This window comes from Pogoniulus pusillus, chromosome Z, assembly GCF_015220805.1.
Source record: "Pogoniulus pusillus isolate bPogPus1 chromosome Z, bPogPus1.pri, whole genome shotgun sequence".
Classification (NCBI taxonomy): Eukaryota; Metazoa; Chordata; class Aves; order Piciformes; family Lybiidae; genus Pogoniulus; species Pogoniulus pusillus.
The window spans coordinates 90,380,845-90,394,693 of NC_087309.1; the positions used below are offsets into that span (position 1 = coordinate 90,380,845).

Genomic DNA, 13,849 nt, shown 5'->3' on the forward strand with positions numbered 1-13,849 from the left:
GTGGGAAAGAACCTCCATGTCCATGCCAGCCCACCTTACAGCAGAACTGTCTGGTGTATGAGGTCATGTTCTAGCATCCCTGAGGACAGAGACTGACAAATTGATAAGACTCATGCAAGGGCTGCACCACCTTTCTGGGAAATTCAGAGAATAATTTGGCCCATTCCAGGACTCCAGCTAAAGGTCTCTGGATGTTGAGGCTTTCCAGTGACTCAACATAATGGAATCATAGAATCACTTAGTGTGGAAAAGACCTTTCCTATCAGTGAGTCCAACCACTAACCTAACACTACTCAATCTGATGCTAAATCATCTGCCACATGTCCTTTAAATACCTCCAGGAGTGATGATTCAATCACTTCCCTGGGCAGCCTGTTCCACGGCTTGACAGTCCTTTCAGGCAGGAAATTGTTCCTGATGTCCAGCCTGAACCTTCCCTAGTGGAACTTGAGGCTGTTGTGTCTCATCCTGTCACTTGCTAATTGGGAGAAGAGACTACCTGGCTCCAACCTCCTTTCAATGAGTTGTAGAGAGTGAGAAGGTCTCCCCTCAGGCACGTATTCCCCAGGCTAAACAATTCCTGTTCCCTCAGCTGCTCCTCATGAAACTTGTGCTCTAGACCTTTCACCAGATTTGTTGCCCTTCTCTGGGTGCAATCCATTCCCTTCTTTTTGGAATGAGGGCACCAAAACTGAACCCAGTATTCAAAGTGTAGCCTTAACAGTGCTGAGTACTGGGAAGCAATTCCTGCTCTGGTCCAGCTGGCCACACTATTCCTGATGCAGGCCAGGATGCTGTTGGCTTCTTAGCCACCTGGCATATGCTGGCTCATCTATTGATCAAGCTGCCACCTTGTAGGTCCAGTGCACAGTGGATCAAGGCTATGAGCAAAGCACTTCCCTCATGAAGCAGGGTGTCAGTGGACAGCCTCAATTAAACTGGTGGGAAGACCTAGCTGGTTCTTTACCACCACACAGCAAGATATCCTTTAGTGGCTGCTTCTAGCTTCCTGTTGCCTATTTCAGCACACCTGTGTAGCATGCAGGCTTATGCAGCCTCTGTAGGACCGTCTTTGGGGTCAGTACAGCTGCAGAGGAAGCTTCTGGTTGATACAGTGGCTTCAATCCTGAGATCTTGGTCGCTGCTCTGTGGTCTGCATGTCAGGCCCTCAGGCCAGCCTGCCTCAGTTTACTGCATATGAGATGTGAGGTGAGGTGACAGCCCTAGCCTCCTCTGCAAACTGCCTTCAGGGTTTCTCATGCTGGGATAGCACAGAAAAGTTTAAGGTTATGCATGTGCTGAGCAATTCTGCTGGACCAAGGACTTTACTTTGGCTAGTTTCTAACATGCCCAACACCAAAGTATTCAGGATTCAGCTTCCACCATCACTTTTCATCATGAGACATTCAACTGCTTATGCTCTGGTGAAGTGCTTGTGCCCCTAAACCCTTTCTCCTGCAGTGAATTCTAGGTAGCTCCGAAGTTGATAGAAGGAACCAACAACATGGTTACACCTAGGCCCTCTGAGAACTACCTACCTTTCATGGCAGGGCTGATTCTTTGTGCAGTCCCAAAACTTGAAGTGGAGCAGAGCAGCTCCTCAGGGTTGTGCAGATCTGGTCTGCATCCAGTAGTTGTTAGGGTTTGTTTGGTTGATTCTTTTAATGTGCAGCTTTTGCTCTTTGCAAGTTCTATCTTTAAGTTCCTGGAAGCTCCAAAGTTTGAAACTTCATGCATGTTGATTTCTTAAGATGTGTAACCTGGGGGGGTGGGGGCTGTGGTCATCTCTGCTGCTTTTCTGCTTATCCCTTGAGTTAGACTTTGCTCTAGGGTTCCTCCCCAGTGTCCACTGCAGATTACATGGTACCTCCAGAGAGGTGGGGCAGGTTTAAGAGCCCCAAAAGAAGCATCAGGGTGGTGGCAGCACAACAGATGTGGCAAGGCTCTGATATGGGATGGTGGGCCAGGAGCATGGATGGCATAAAGATATGTGAGGCTTGCAAGTCATTTAGAGTGGAGTTTCTTGTAGCTCACTCACAAATGAAAGCAAGGTGTCCATGTTCCAGCAATGTGTGATGCTGCACACCCCTGGGGTCACCCTGACTCATGCAGACATCTTGAAAACTGTATCTTGCAGGATGTTCTACCAGGCAAAGACAGCTTGAATACTGGGTTCATTTTTGGGCCCTTTGTTATCAGAAAGACATTAAGTGCTGGAGAATGTCCAGAGAAGACTTACAAAGCTGGTGAAGGATCTAGAGAAAAAGTCTTACAAGGACTGGCAGAGTGGTTGTTTAGCTTAGAAAGAAGGAGGCTGAGGGGAGACCTTCTCACTGGCTGCAACTCCCTGAGTGGAGGTTGGAGCCAGGTGGGTTTTGGTCTCTTCTCCCACACAACAAGCAATTGCGCAAGAGCAAACAACCTCAAGTTGCATCAGGGGAGATTTAGGTTGGACACAAGGAACAATTTTTCACTGAAAGAATTGTCAAGTCCTGGAACAGGCTGCTCAGGTCAGTGGTTGAGTCACCCTTCACTGGGGTTAAAAGATGTGTAGACATTGTGGTTAAGGCCATGGTTTAGGGGTGGGCTTGATAATCTTAAGGTCTTTTCCAACCTAGATAGTTCTGTTCTGTGGTTCTATATGCCTGGCCATGGGGGAAATATCTCATCTAGAAGCATTCTTAAAAAGAGCTTGGCATGTTCTGGTCTGTCTACTTCTGGTATGTCAACCAGAAAAGGAAGGTTAATGAAAACATACTCCCATTGATGAGCAGGAATAGTGAGACAGTGACAGCAGCCAAGGAGAAGGCTGAGATACTGAACAAACCATTTGCTTTGTTCTTCACTGCCAACCTCTCTCATTACACCTCCTAAGCTAATGGCCTAAGACAAACACCAGAGGAGTAAAGTCCTTTGCACTGTAAGAGAAGATAAGGTTAGTGACTGCCAGGGGAACCTGAACATACACAAGTCTGTGGGACCTGATCCGATGTACCCCATAGTCCTGAGGGAATTGACCGATGGAGTTGCCAAGCCACTCTGCATGACATTTGAAAAGTCCTGGTGGCCAGGTGAAGCCCTTAGTGACTGGGAGAGTGGAAACATTGCACCTGTTTTTAGAAAGGGTGGAGAGGTGCACCCTGGGAACAGCCAGCCTCTCAGCCTCATGTCTGTGCCTTGTAAAATCATAGAACAGACCCTCCTAGAAGTGCTGATGGCACATGGTGGACAAGGATTTGATTTCAGGCAGCCACAGCACCCTTTTCCCTAAACTGGAGAGAGATGGATTTGATGGGTGAACTGCTTGGTGGATGGTAGTGGTCAATGGCTTAATGTCCAGATGGAGATTGATGACATGTAGTGTTCCTCAGGAGTCCATACTGGGACCAGTGCTATTTAGTATCTTCATCAATGACACAGCAGCAGGACTGAGACCTCAGCAAGTCTGCAGCTGAGTGATGTGGTTAACGCAGCTGAGGTACAGGCTGTCATGCGGAGGGAACTCCTGGACAAGTTTAAGAAGTGGTCCTGAGGTCCTGCACACGTGTCAGAACAGTCCTCAACATCAATCCAGGATGGAGATTGAAGAACTGGAGAGCAGCCCTGTGGAGAAGGGCTGGGAGTACTGGTGGGGGCAAAGCTGTGTCCTGGGCTGATCCCCAGCAGCATGGACAGCAGGGGCAGGGAGAGGATTCTGCACCTCTGCTATGCTCTGCTGAGACCCTTATGCAGTGCTGGGGCCAGCTCTGAAGTCTTCAGCAGAGCAGAGGCAGGGGCCTGTTGGAGTGGGGCCAGAGGAGGCCTCAGTAATGCTGATAGGGCTGGAAGGGCTCTGCTGGGAGGCCAGGCTGAGAGAGTTGGGAGAAGGCTCCAGGGAGATTTTCTGGTGGCCTTTCAGTGTTTAAAGGAGAATGGTGGGTTAAACTAAAAGAGGGAGACTCAGGACAGAAGGAAGAAATGTTTTATGATGAGCTTGGTGAAACACTGGCCCAGGCTGCCCAGAGAGGTGGTAGATACCTCGTCCTTGGAAACATTCCAGGTCAAGTTGTCTGGAGCTCTCAACAAACTGCTTTAGTTGCAGCTGACCCTGCTCACTGTGAGGGTGTTGGACTAGATAATCTATAAAGGTCCCTTCCAGATTAAAGCTCTCTATGAGTCTATAATACCAAACAAGGGAGAAAGGGTTGAAGGCCCTGGGTGTTTCAGTGCTCCATGGAACCTGGGTGCATGCTCAGGCTGTGACAAACTCACACACACACACACCCAGCTTCATCTACTCAGTCATTCCAAAGCCTGGTGAGGTCTGATAAATGGCTCTTGACTCAGCAAAACATTGCAATATGACACTGCAGAGTTCACACTGTGCATGTTTCTTCATCCCAACCATCTTCGACCTAGGTAGAAATGAATACATTTGTTAAGAAAGAGCTGTGGATGAACTCCTGCAAGTAGGTTGAGCTTTCTGGGCAGCCTCAGTTGCATGAGCTGTTGCAACTGGACATTTTGGAGTGTGCCAGCTGCTGCTTCCATCATCCGTTTTCCTGGGTGAGGATCTTGGGACACAACAACCCCAAGCAGTTCTACAGGATTGGGGTAGTGTGGCTGGAAAGCTGTCCGGCAGAAAGGGACCTGGGGATGGTAATAGACAAACAACTCAATATGAGCAAGCAGTATGCCCAGGTGGCAAAGAAAGCGAATAGCATCTTGGCTTGTATTAGAAATGCTGTGTCCAGCAGGAGTGGGGAGGTGATTGTCCCCTTGTACTTGGCTCTGGTGGGGCCACACCTCGAGTATTGTGTCCAGTTCTGGACATCTCATTACAAGACAGATGTTAAGGTGCTGGAGCGAATGCAGAGGAGGGCAAGGAAGCTGGCGAAGGGCCTGGGGAATAAAACTTGTGAGGAGCAACTGAGGGAGCTGGGGCTGTTTAGTTTGAAAAAGAGGAGTCTGAGGGGAGACCTCATCGCTGTCTGCAGCTACCTGAAAGGACATTATGGAGAGGTTGGTGCTAGTCTCTTCTCACAGGTAATTGGTTTTTACCAATTACAAGAGGGAATCATCTCACACTGTGAGTGGTTAGGTTTGGACTGGACATTAGGAAACATTTCTTCACAGCAAGAGCGGTCAGGCATTGGGATGGGTTGCCCAGGGAGAGCATTTAATCACCACCCCTGGATGTGTTTAAAAGTCTTTTGGATGTGGTGCTTGGGGGTATGGTTTAGGGTGCACCTTGTAGAGTAGGGATATTGTCTGCCCTTGGTGACCCTGAGGTTCTTTTCCAACCTGCATGTTTCTGTGATTCTGTGATCTGGAGGAACTCAACCAGGTGTCCAGCAAGCTGAGCAGCTCCAGTGTCACAGACTATTGAGCTGCTGGAGGAGCTTCTCAGTAGGCCCAGATGGCTTTAACTGCCCAAAAGCCCTGGGAATGTGTTGTCCAAATGACAGCGGGACCTGGGATCTGTTTCCTGGTGCTTTTGGGACTGCTGTCACTGCAGACACAGCAATACCAGACTGGGGATCTCTGTCTAAGTCAAAGCTCTTTATGAGCCTCCATGATATCTCTGTTTACCCCTGTCTGGCAAGGCAATATCCGCAGACCTGCCTATCCCTTCTTGCAGTCAGGAATGCATCCCTGATCGCAAAGTTATCTGAGGGATCAGCGTGGGCAGCTGAAGCAGATATGCTGCTGTCACTCTAGCAAGGTGTCAGGGCACTTCTTCCAGTTTTAAACTGCATGACAAGGACAGAGAAGCTATTTTCAGGCTCATCCTTCACTCCCTGACTTGAGTCATGTCTGGGGTCAACTTGCCTAGTTGCAACACACTCTTCTAGGAGCAGGACTACCAGTACCTCTGTGTGACCAGCTGTGGTGCCTTGGCTGAAGCATGAAAATATGGGAATCAGACAAATCCAATAGGCAAAATTGTATGCGAAAGTTCAAAACCATGTGCATGCCACCTGCCTGTGCACTGCAGGCATCTTATTGTCTGCCAACTGCCTCCTGAGTCCCACCTGACCTTGTGAGACAGAGCTGCCAGACTTCAGAGTCATGTTCTTTGCACCAAGCTGAGTCCAGCCATCCCACTCTAGCCCCTGAGGTGTGTGGTGGTGTTAAACCACTCCTTGGGGCTGTCACTTGTACTTGAGCTATGTGAAAAAGAAAGAGAAATACCTTGGCCCCTGAGGGGAGGGTGGAAGGGTGGGTGTCTGAATTTGCTGTGTGTAGACTCAATGCTGACATTGTCCTGAGGCTGCCTACAGTTTGACTTGTGGGTCTGTCCTTCAAGTTTCTGAATAAACACTCCTGGTTGTGCTGCAGGAATGTGCTTTCCTTCTTAAGAAGAGCCTCCAATTTGTTTGTATTGTTTTTTCCTGGCCTCTGCAAATAAATAGACACGGCTCTCTGGGGACACACAGTGATGGGCTGCAGTGAGGCATTTGTGTAGTTCACCATGGAAGTGTTTTGGAGGTGATAACCTCACCAAAGCTCTTCCCTGCAGTGCAAGGGAGACAACATCTGGATGTCTTGCACAGAAGGACTATCAATGAAGAGAGCAATGTGCCAGCAGACCATCTTTACATCTCTGTCTTATGACTGAAAGGGAGCAAACAGCCTTGCAGAGCCCCGTGGGAAATGAATAGATGGTGTCATAGCAGCAGCATCAGGTGAGCAGGTTGTGCCCTCTCCTCTGAACCCCCTGGGCAGGGTCCAGGGGAGAGCAATAGGGATGATCAAAGCCTTGGACAATTCTGAGCAATGCTCCAGGATAGCCTGGGGAAGAGCTTTTAGTGAGGAAAAGGCTTTCAGTAACAGCAACTGCCTCTGGAGCAGAAAATGGTAGATGCCAGGTTAGATTAGACCTCACATCTAACCTAGCTTGTCTGGTTTATGCTGTTCAATACTGTGTCCAGATGCAGCATTAAGTATACCAGCAATAGGTTTGTGGTGTGTTATGGTACTGAGGTGTCCCACCTGGTGGTTCCAGGAAAGTGCAGAACTGGAAGAGGTGTATGGGGATGGATTACATGACCAGCTGGCTGTGACACTGACACAGCTCCCAGGCTCACAGGGTAGTCACTGATTTCAGACTCACTTAACTGTGTGATGCATCCGAGACTGTTACCCGGAGGCCTGCACATGGGCTGCGTGTAGAGCGGCAAGTCAGAGCGGCATGATCCCCTGTGTATGATCACAGCAGCTGTCCTTGGAGAGTTTCCATTCACACTAAAGTGCTTTCCAAAGCTGATCAGAGACCTCAATCAGTCGTTCTGTAGAAGTGCAACACGTGGTGCAGGACTGAACTGAATTCAGGAGGCAAGTCCTGGGTTAGCCAATGCAAGCAAATTGAGACCTTTGAATGCTTTGGTTGTGTAGCCTCAGAGGTATTTCATGAAAGGTGAGTCGTGTCCCACATGGTAGAAGTGGGAGACAAAAGAGTCAAGGGACCCTCAAGGAATGCTGATGCACACTGTTACCTTGATTGGAGTCTGCCCTGCCACCATCCCAAAGGTGGCCCTGACACCAGGAGCAACCTACACCTTAAACTGGGGAACCAGCTGGTAACCTGCAGTTCCTGGAGAGCAATTCTGGGTAATCAGTTCTGTTTGGAGGTTGTCTTCAAGTTCTGGAGCAGAGATCCAGGGTCCTTGCATTCAGGGTCTCCACCTGGACTCTTTTCATGTGTTACATGGGCTGATTACTATTGGGATAGGTACCTGGATAAAAAGCTGAGTAACATCTCATATGAGAAATGTGGATGTGACTATTTCCAGGTTACATCAGCTCTGGAAGTAGTGGTGCCTACTAGGAGCATAGGAAGTTGTCTTTTCCCATGCTGAAAAAAACCTTCCCTTCATTAAATAGCCTCCTATAGGGAAAAAAAAGTACATATTCAGTACCTTCTTCACCAAGATATTTGTGTTTCTTGCTGCTCCCATGTGGCCTTTCTCACAGGAATGTGGGTGAAGTAACAGTCACAGTGCAGAGCCCTGGTTTGTGAGATGGATTTGAGACGAATGTTTTGACTGCAGGCTTTTAATAGCCCTTTCTGGGAATTGGTTCATGCCTCTTTTCCCTCAGCCTTGCATTAAACCAAACCAAACCAACGACAACAACACAAAAACCCAAGACAACAAATCCTGCTATTGAAATAAGCCTGTGCACATCATTTTATTGTTCACCATGGCTAACCTAAATGTGCCATCAGTATGGAGCACGCAGGATCAATTAATCACCTGGTTCTAGGCTGAGGGAAGCTATCAGAAAGCTCATATGTGTTGGCATTCCCCATCTCTCAAAATCTGGATATCTTGTTTGGATTTCCTAGAATAACACAGGGAAATAAAATGGGAAAAAGGTCAAAACATTCTCCCCAGTCATACTTTGGCTCCTGTCCAGCTCATGGAACAGAGCTGATCATTATAAAATTGGCTTGCTCGTTTTCCTGTCTAAAAAGCTGAGGTGGCTGTAGGCCACTTTGGCCCACAAATATCCTCTCCCTGGGTGCACAACACTGATGGTGGGTCTCCAGCCTAGCTTGCTCACAGCAGGGCTGTCCCCAGAGGGAGGTTATGGTGGCCATGGCTCTGTGTAAGCCACAGAATCACAGAATGCTAGGGGTTCGGGCATCACCTAGTCCGATCCCCTTGCCAGAACAGGACCACCTAGAGTGGGTTGCACAGAATGGGTTTTGATTGACTCCAGAGAAGGAGACTCTACAACCTCTCTGGGCAGCCTGGTTCAGTGCTCTAGCAGCCTCAGAGTAAAAAATTCTGTTCTTCACTCAAACAAAAAAATACAGCATTGTGTTAGCAGAATTCAGAATCTTCTTGAGTGCTGAACATAAAATCATAAAATTAAGTAAGAAAAAATCAGCTTCCTCAATAGCAAGGTTGGCTCAGGAGACATGTGTTCTATCTGTACTCCACACTTGCCTTCAAAAAAGGATGGCAACACCCCACTACATCCATGATGCACCACCTTCCTGGGGACGATGCTTCCCCTGCGTGCAGCCTGTACTTTCTGTGTCTGCTGCTTCTGTCTGTTGCCCCATGTTGCATCACCTGCCACCACTGAGGAGGGTGTGACTCCATCTCATTGTAACCATAGACTGTTGCGAGATCCTCCAAGCCTTCTCTTTCCCAGATTAGCTGAGTGCAACAGCTCTGCACTTCCTCACAGCTTCCCTTGACAAACTATTCCTTCTGCAGCCCAGCGCACAGGTGGTGTCAGTTGCCATGCAATTTCACCACTGACCTCTGCCAAACCTGATCTTCACCCTTTGTCCCTTTCTAGCAGGAGCCTCTGCTCAGAGAGCCACTTCCCAGCCTGGATAAAAATCACTGCCCCAAAGCAACCCTTGTGCTTCTCGTGAGGTCTTTGTTGCCCTAATTTTCAGGTTTGTGATGCTACCTTTGGTTTAAAACTCTGTCAAAAGAGGACTGAGGCAAATAATTGTGCATCTGCATTTCCCAAAAGTCTCTTTGAAGAACTCAGTGGTGCTATTTGACTGTCCAGACTAGATGCCTAATCAACCTTTATGCTCATCTAAGTGCAAATCTCCTCTCTCCAGTGCCAGGCAACATCCTCTACAAGGCATCTGGTTTGTTGCCAGCTTGCAGGCACTAATGTTGGAGAGTGTCCCAGCCACAGACTCCTGACCCCACCTTTTGGATATGCTGATCCTGCAGCCGCGGGGTGGTCTGGTTTAGTAAACTGATCCAACAGATGAATATTCAGCTCTTCTGAGGGATTAGTCCTTCAACAACACAATGAGCTAAATCCCTCAGCCTGCAGCTGCACCGCAGCCGCTAGACATGATGTCAAGTACCAGACGGGAACATGCAGGCAAGTGCTTGGGGGCGTGCCTGCACCTATCCCTGGGTACTGCCAGCACAGAAAGGTGAAACTCACAGGCTTCACAGCCGTGTATCTGGCTCAGCTGACATAAAAATTCCTATTCCACTTTGCTAGCAGGAATGAAACACATGAGCATGGATAACAAGTGCTTGGCTTCAGATGCCCCAAATTAGACCCCTGGAGGTCTCTGCCAAGGGCATGAGCTTACATTTGCTCCACGCAGAGCTGACATTCATTGGTGTAGGTGTTTCCATCAGTCCCACAGACAGGCAAGTACAGGAGGGGGCAGGCCTGCAGATGGATCAGGTCTCCACACACCGGCTGGAAAACAGAAACAGCAGGACGTATTTCAGTGTCAGCAGCACCACCCATCTCTTCCTCACACAGCACCTGGGCAGGAACAAGTGCCTCTGGTGACCTGTTTCCCAGGTGGTGCACACAGAGCAGGAAAGCAGGAAACAGAGACTACAACATCTTTAAGTAGCACTCACAACCCAGGCTTTGATGAAGATCTGATGGTGGAGCACCAGTACTGGTGAGGCTGAGTATGGTTACTGGGAGTAGCCTTTGTCCCAAGCATGCCAGGCACTTAATCCTGTCTCAGGCCATAAACAAGGAAACCCAGGAACCTCTTACCCTTCTCAGGCCATTCTTTTCATTCAGCTCTGTCCCTAAAACAGAGCAGAGATTTGTGAGTGTGGCACCGGTGGCAGGAACATGAGGCATCAACAGAGGGTTATATCCAAACCAAAAGGAAGGCAGGGTTGTGCAGGTTCCACTCAGGACCCGGATCAGCTGTGTGGGTTTTGTGAGGGAGGATCAGTCTGCAGCACACTACCTTCTCAAACATCTCAGCAGCACAGCCTTCCATCCACAGCTGAGCCAGCTAGGACAAAGCTGGAAACACCTGTTCCTACCTCCCAGTCTCTTTTGACAGCCTTTTCTTCCATTCTCTGAACCAGAAGCTCCACAGAGCATCCAAGACAGAAATGTGAACCCATGTATTGCTGCTTGGGCATCTGTAGTATCTTCAGAGGCTGGATGATGGTACACAGCCAAACAAAAGCTACCCTCATGAGAGCCGCACTGGGTAGGTTCCACTTCTGCAGTCAGGCAGAGCAGAAGCCACAGTTCACAGCTCATCTGTACAGTGCACAAATGTCCTGGGAGGCTGCTTCAGGACCACCACTAAGTACACCCAGGTGGCACAGGTTTTCCAGAACCTACAAACAGCTGACCATATTGAGCACATAGTTCTCTTGCAAGGACTTGTAGGTCTTCATGGAGGCAGGAAGTAGCTGCCATCCCACTGTATGTGTTGTCCTCCTAGATCCTGGTTCCCATTTGCATTGTGGGCTGTCCAGTGTCCCATCCCTCTCTGGAGTCCAGCCTGTAACCCTTGCCCCAAACTGCTAGTAAGACATGACATGCTTGCTCCAGCCCTTCTCCACCGTGCTGCCACACTTTTTGTTTGTCTTCCTTACCTCCTCTCCAAACCACAATTTCTGTGTCCTTCCACCCTCCCACCCATTTCTGGTCCCTCCATAGTTCCCAGCCCATCAGCTTACCACAAGCAGCGACCAGAGTCACTAGTGCAGCCACCAGCACCATTGGCAGCTCCTTCGCAGGCATGGCCACGTCAGGTGCATGCACTTGTGCACTGTGCTCTGCTCGTGGCTGGCTTTATGGAGGAGGGCCCCAGCTTATCTCAGCAGTGCTGGGAAAAGCAGCATTTTGAGCAGCTTTTGATCCCTGGTGGGAACAGCTGGACTGTGCTCCCTGAGGGATCACTTGGGCATTCTCATGCAGCTCATAAGTCTCATCAGTGCCACTTGCCAGCTCTAGGTGCTGACACTGGAGGCTGCTTTATAATCCCTGTGCACTGTAGTCTAGGTTGGGCAGTTTTAATATCTGGAGATATGAAAAATCTGCCTGAAGGCATTCCTGTGTTATCTGGTATAGGTGATCCTGCTCTGGCAGGGAGGTTGGTCTGGATGATCTGTAGTTCTGTGATTCTGTGTTTTTTATAAGGGCCTGTGATGATAGGACAAGAGGCAATGGTTTTAAACCAGAACAGGGTAGATTGAGATTGGACTTTAGGAAGAAATTCTTTACTGTGAGGGTGGTGAAACACTGGAACAGGTTGCCCAGAGAAGATGCGGATGCCTCATCCCTGGAAGACCAGTCTGGATGAGGCTTTGAGCAACCTGGTCTGGTAGGAGGTATTCCTGCCCATGTCAGGGGGGTTGGAACTAGATGATCTTTGAGTACCCTTCCTGCATTCAGTTTTGGGCTCTCTAGTTTAAGAGGGGCAGTGATCTGCTGGAGAGGGTCCAGCAGAGGGCTACAAAGATCGTTAGGGGACTGGAGCACTGCCTGATGAGGAGAGGCTGAGGGACCTGGGGCTGTTGAGTCTGAAGAAGAGAAGATTGAGAAGGGATTTAATACATTTTTATAAATATCTGAAGGCTGCGTGTCAGGATGGGTGGGGACAGGCTCTCCTCCCTTGCTTCCTGTGATAGGACAAGGAGCAATGTATGTAAGCTGCAGCACAGGAGGTTCCACCTCAACACAAGAGGGAATGTCTTTACTATAAGGGTTACAAAGCACTGGAGCAGGCTCCCCACAGAGGATGTGGAGTCTCCTTCTCTGAAGACTTTCATGGTCCATCTGGATGCGTTCTTCTGTGACCTGAGCTAGATTATTGTCCTGCTCTGGCAGGGGGGTTGGACTCAGTGATCTCTTTGAGTCTTTTCCAACCCCTGACATCCTGTGATCCTGTGAACTCGAGCCATTCTGTGATTCTATGAGACATGTCCAGGTGGATACTTGCCTGACAACACTGGGCAAGACCCCAAGAGGGGCATCAAACACACAGGAGGCCTACCAGCATGCTGTGGAAAACCCATCTCATTGCTGAGTGGTGCAGAGGGGTTGGGGGGGGGAAAGTCAGCTGAGTGTGAGTAGGATGCATCAGCTACATCTTCTGCCTGTGCTGCTCTACTCATCATCATGGGTGGTTTAATACCTTGGTTTAACCTCCAGCTTGCTGAGTTGAATAGTTGCACCTGAGACTGACAGAGCAAAATTATCTTCTTGATAAGGCTGAGTGTGATGGAAGGGCGCTGTATGCATAGATGCCCAGTTTTAATACCCAAAGGTGGCACATATAGCATGGAGGACACAGAAAGGACAGCGGTCATCCATACCAAGATAACAAATTTTCAGTGAAGAGCCTCTCAACAAGCATCACCACACAGAAGATCTCAGCTGCTTTGTCCACAAGGATGCTCAGAATCAGTCTTTCCACATGAGCATCCTCATCACCTCTTTCTGAGAAGCTGAATTTTCCACATCTGTCTCCTTTTTGCTTTGGTGAATCAAAATCAACTGGTGGAGGGTGTGGTATGGAGAAAAGGACCACTGGGCAGAAGGCTGATGTTGTGTTGACTTAAAAGCTCCTTTCGGATAGACTTGATGAGATGAAGTCTGGGCCAGAAGTGACAGAGGGTCTCCCTTACCCTGGGAGTGGGTAGGAGGTGCTGTGTGCACAAGGAGCAGGTAGAGAATAGGTGTCCTACAGAAGCTACTAGCAAGCTGAGAGAGTTCCAGACACCCATAGCATGCACATTTGCACATGCTAAGGATCTGACCAGGATGATGCTCAGGACATTTCTTACCTGCAGTCTTTCCTGAGGCTTAGAAAGGTACACATTTGGCCCATCTATGACAAGAGGGAACAGCTTGGTGAGAATCCCCTGTGACCAGGGGCATATGGGCTCTGCATGAGGCTGGTTCCATGCTTGCCCTTGGGAGATCCTTCTGCCCAGCTCATAGCAGTGCTGTGAACAGACTTTGGGAAGGGGGAAGGAGCCAATTCAAGGTTCTCCTTGTAGAACTATTCCTCTGGTGTGCTGAGTTGGCTGCGCACATGTTTTATGTTCCCTCTTCACAGAGTTTACACAGCCCAATAACCTTTGATGTTTTT

General features: G+C 49.0%; 1 protein-coding gene across 1 annotated transcript; it reads right to left on the reverse strand.

Annotated features, from left to right (window-relative positions):
- Positions 1–8,236: 8,236 nt before the first annotated feature.
- SPINK4 (serine peptidase inhibitor Kazal type 4) lies at positions 8,237–11,493 on the reverse strand. Its single transcript, XM_064140742.1, has 4 exons — positions 11,430–11,493; positions 10,498–10,532; positions 10,070–10,182; positions 8,237–8,325 (listed from the first exon to the last, which is right to left on the reverse strand). The coding sequence occupies exons 1-4, from the start codon at positions 11,491–11,493 to the stop codon at positions 8,271–8,273; spliced, it is 267 nt and encodes an 88-aa protein (XP_063996812.1). The 3' UTR covers positions 8,237–8,270.
- Positions 11,494–13,849: the final 2,356 nt, after the last annotated feature.

Bases quoted from the DNA above. Each gene is read 5' to 3' on its own strand.
- SPINK4 (XM_064140742.1), bottom strand. From the start codon at position 11,493: ATGCCTGCGAAGGAGCTGCCAATGGTGCTGGTGGCTGCACTAGTGACT. The intron at 10,183-10,497 runs GTAAGAGGTTCC...TCTGTTTTCCAG, and splicing joins AAAAGAATGGCCTGAGAAGG to CCGGTGTGTGGAGACCTGAT. The intron at 8,326-10,069 runs GTAAGCTCATGC...GTGTTATTCTAG, and splicing joins CAGCTCTGCGTGGAGCAAAT to GAAATCCAAACAAGATATCC.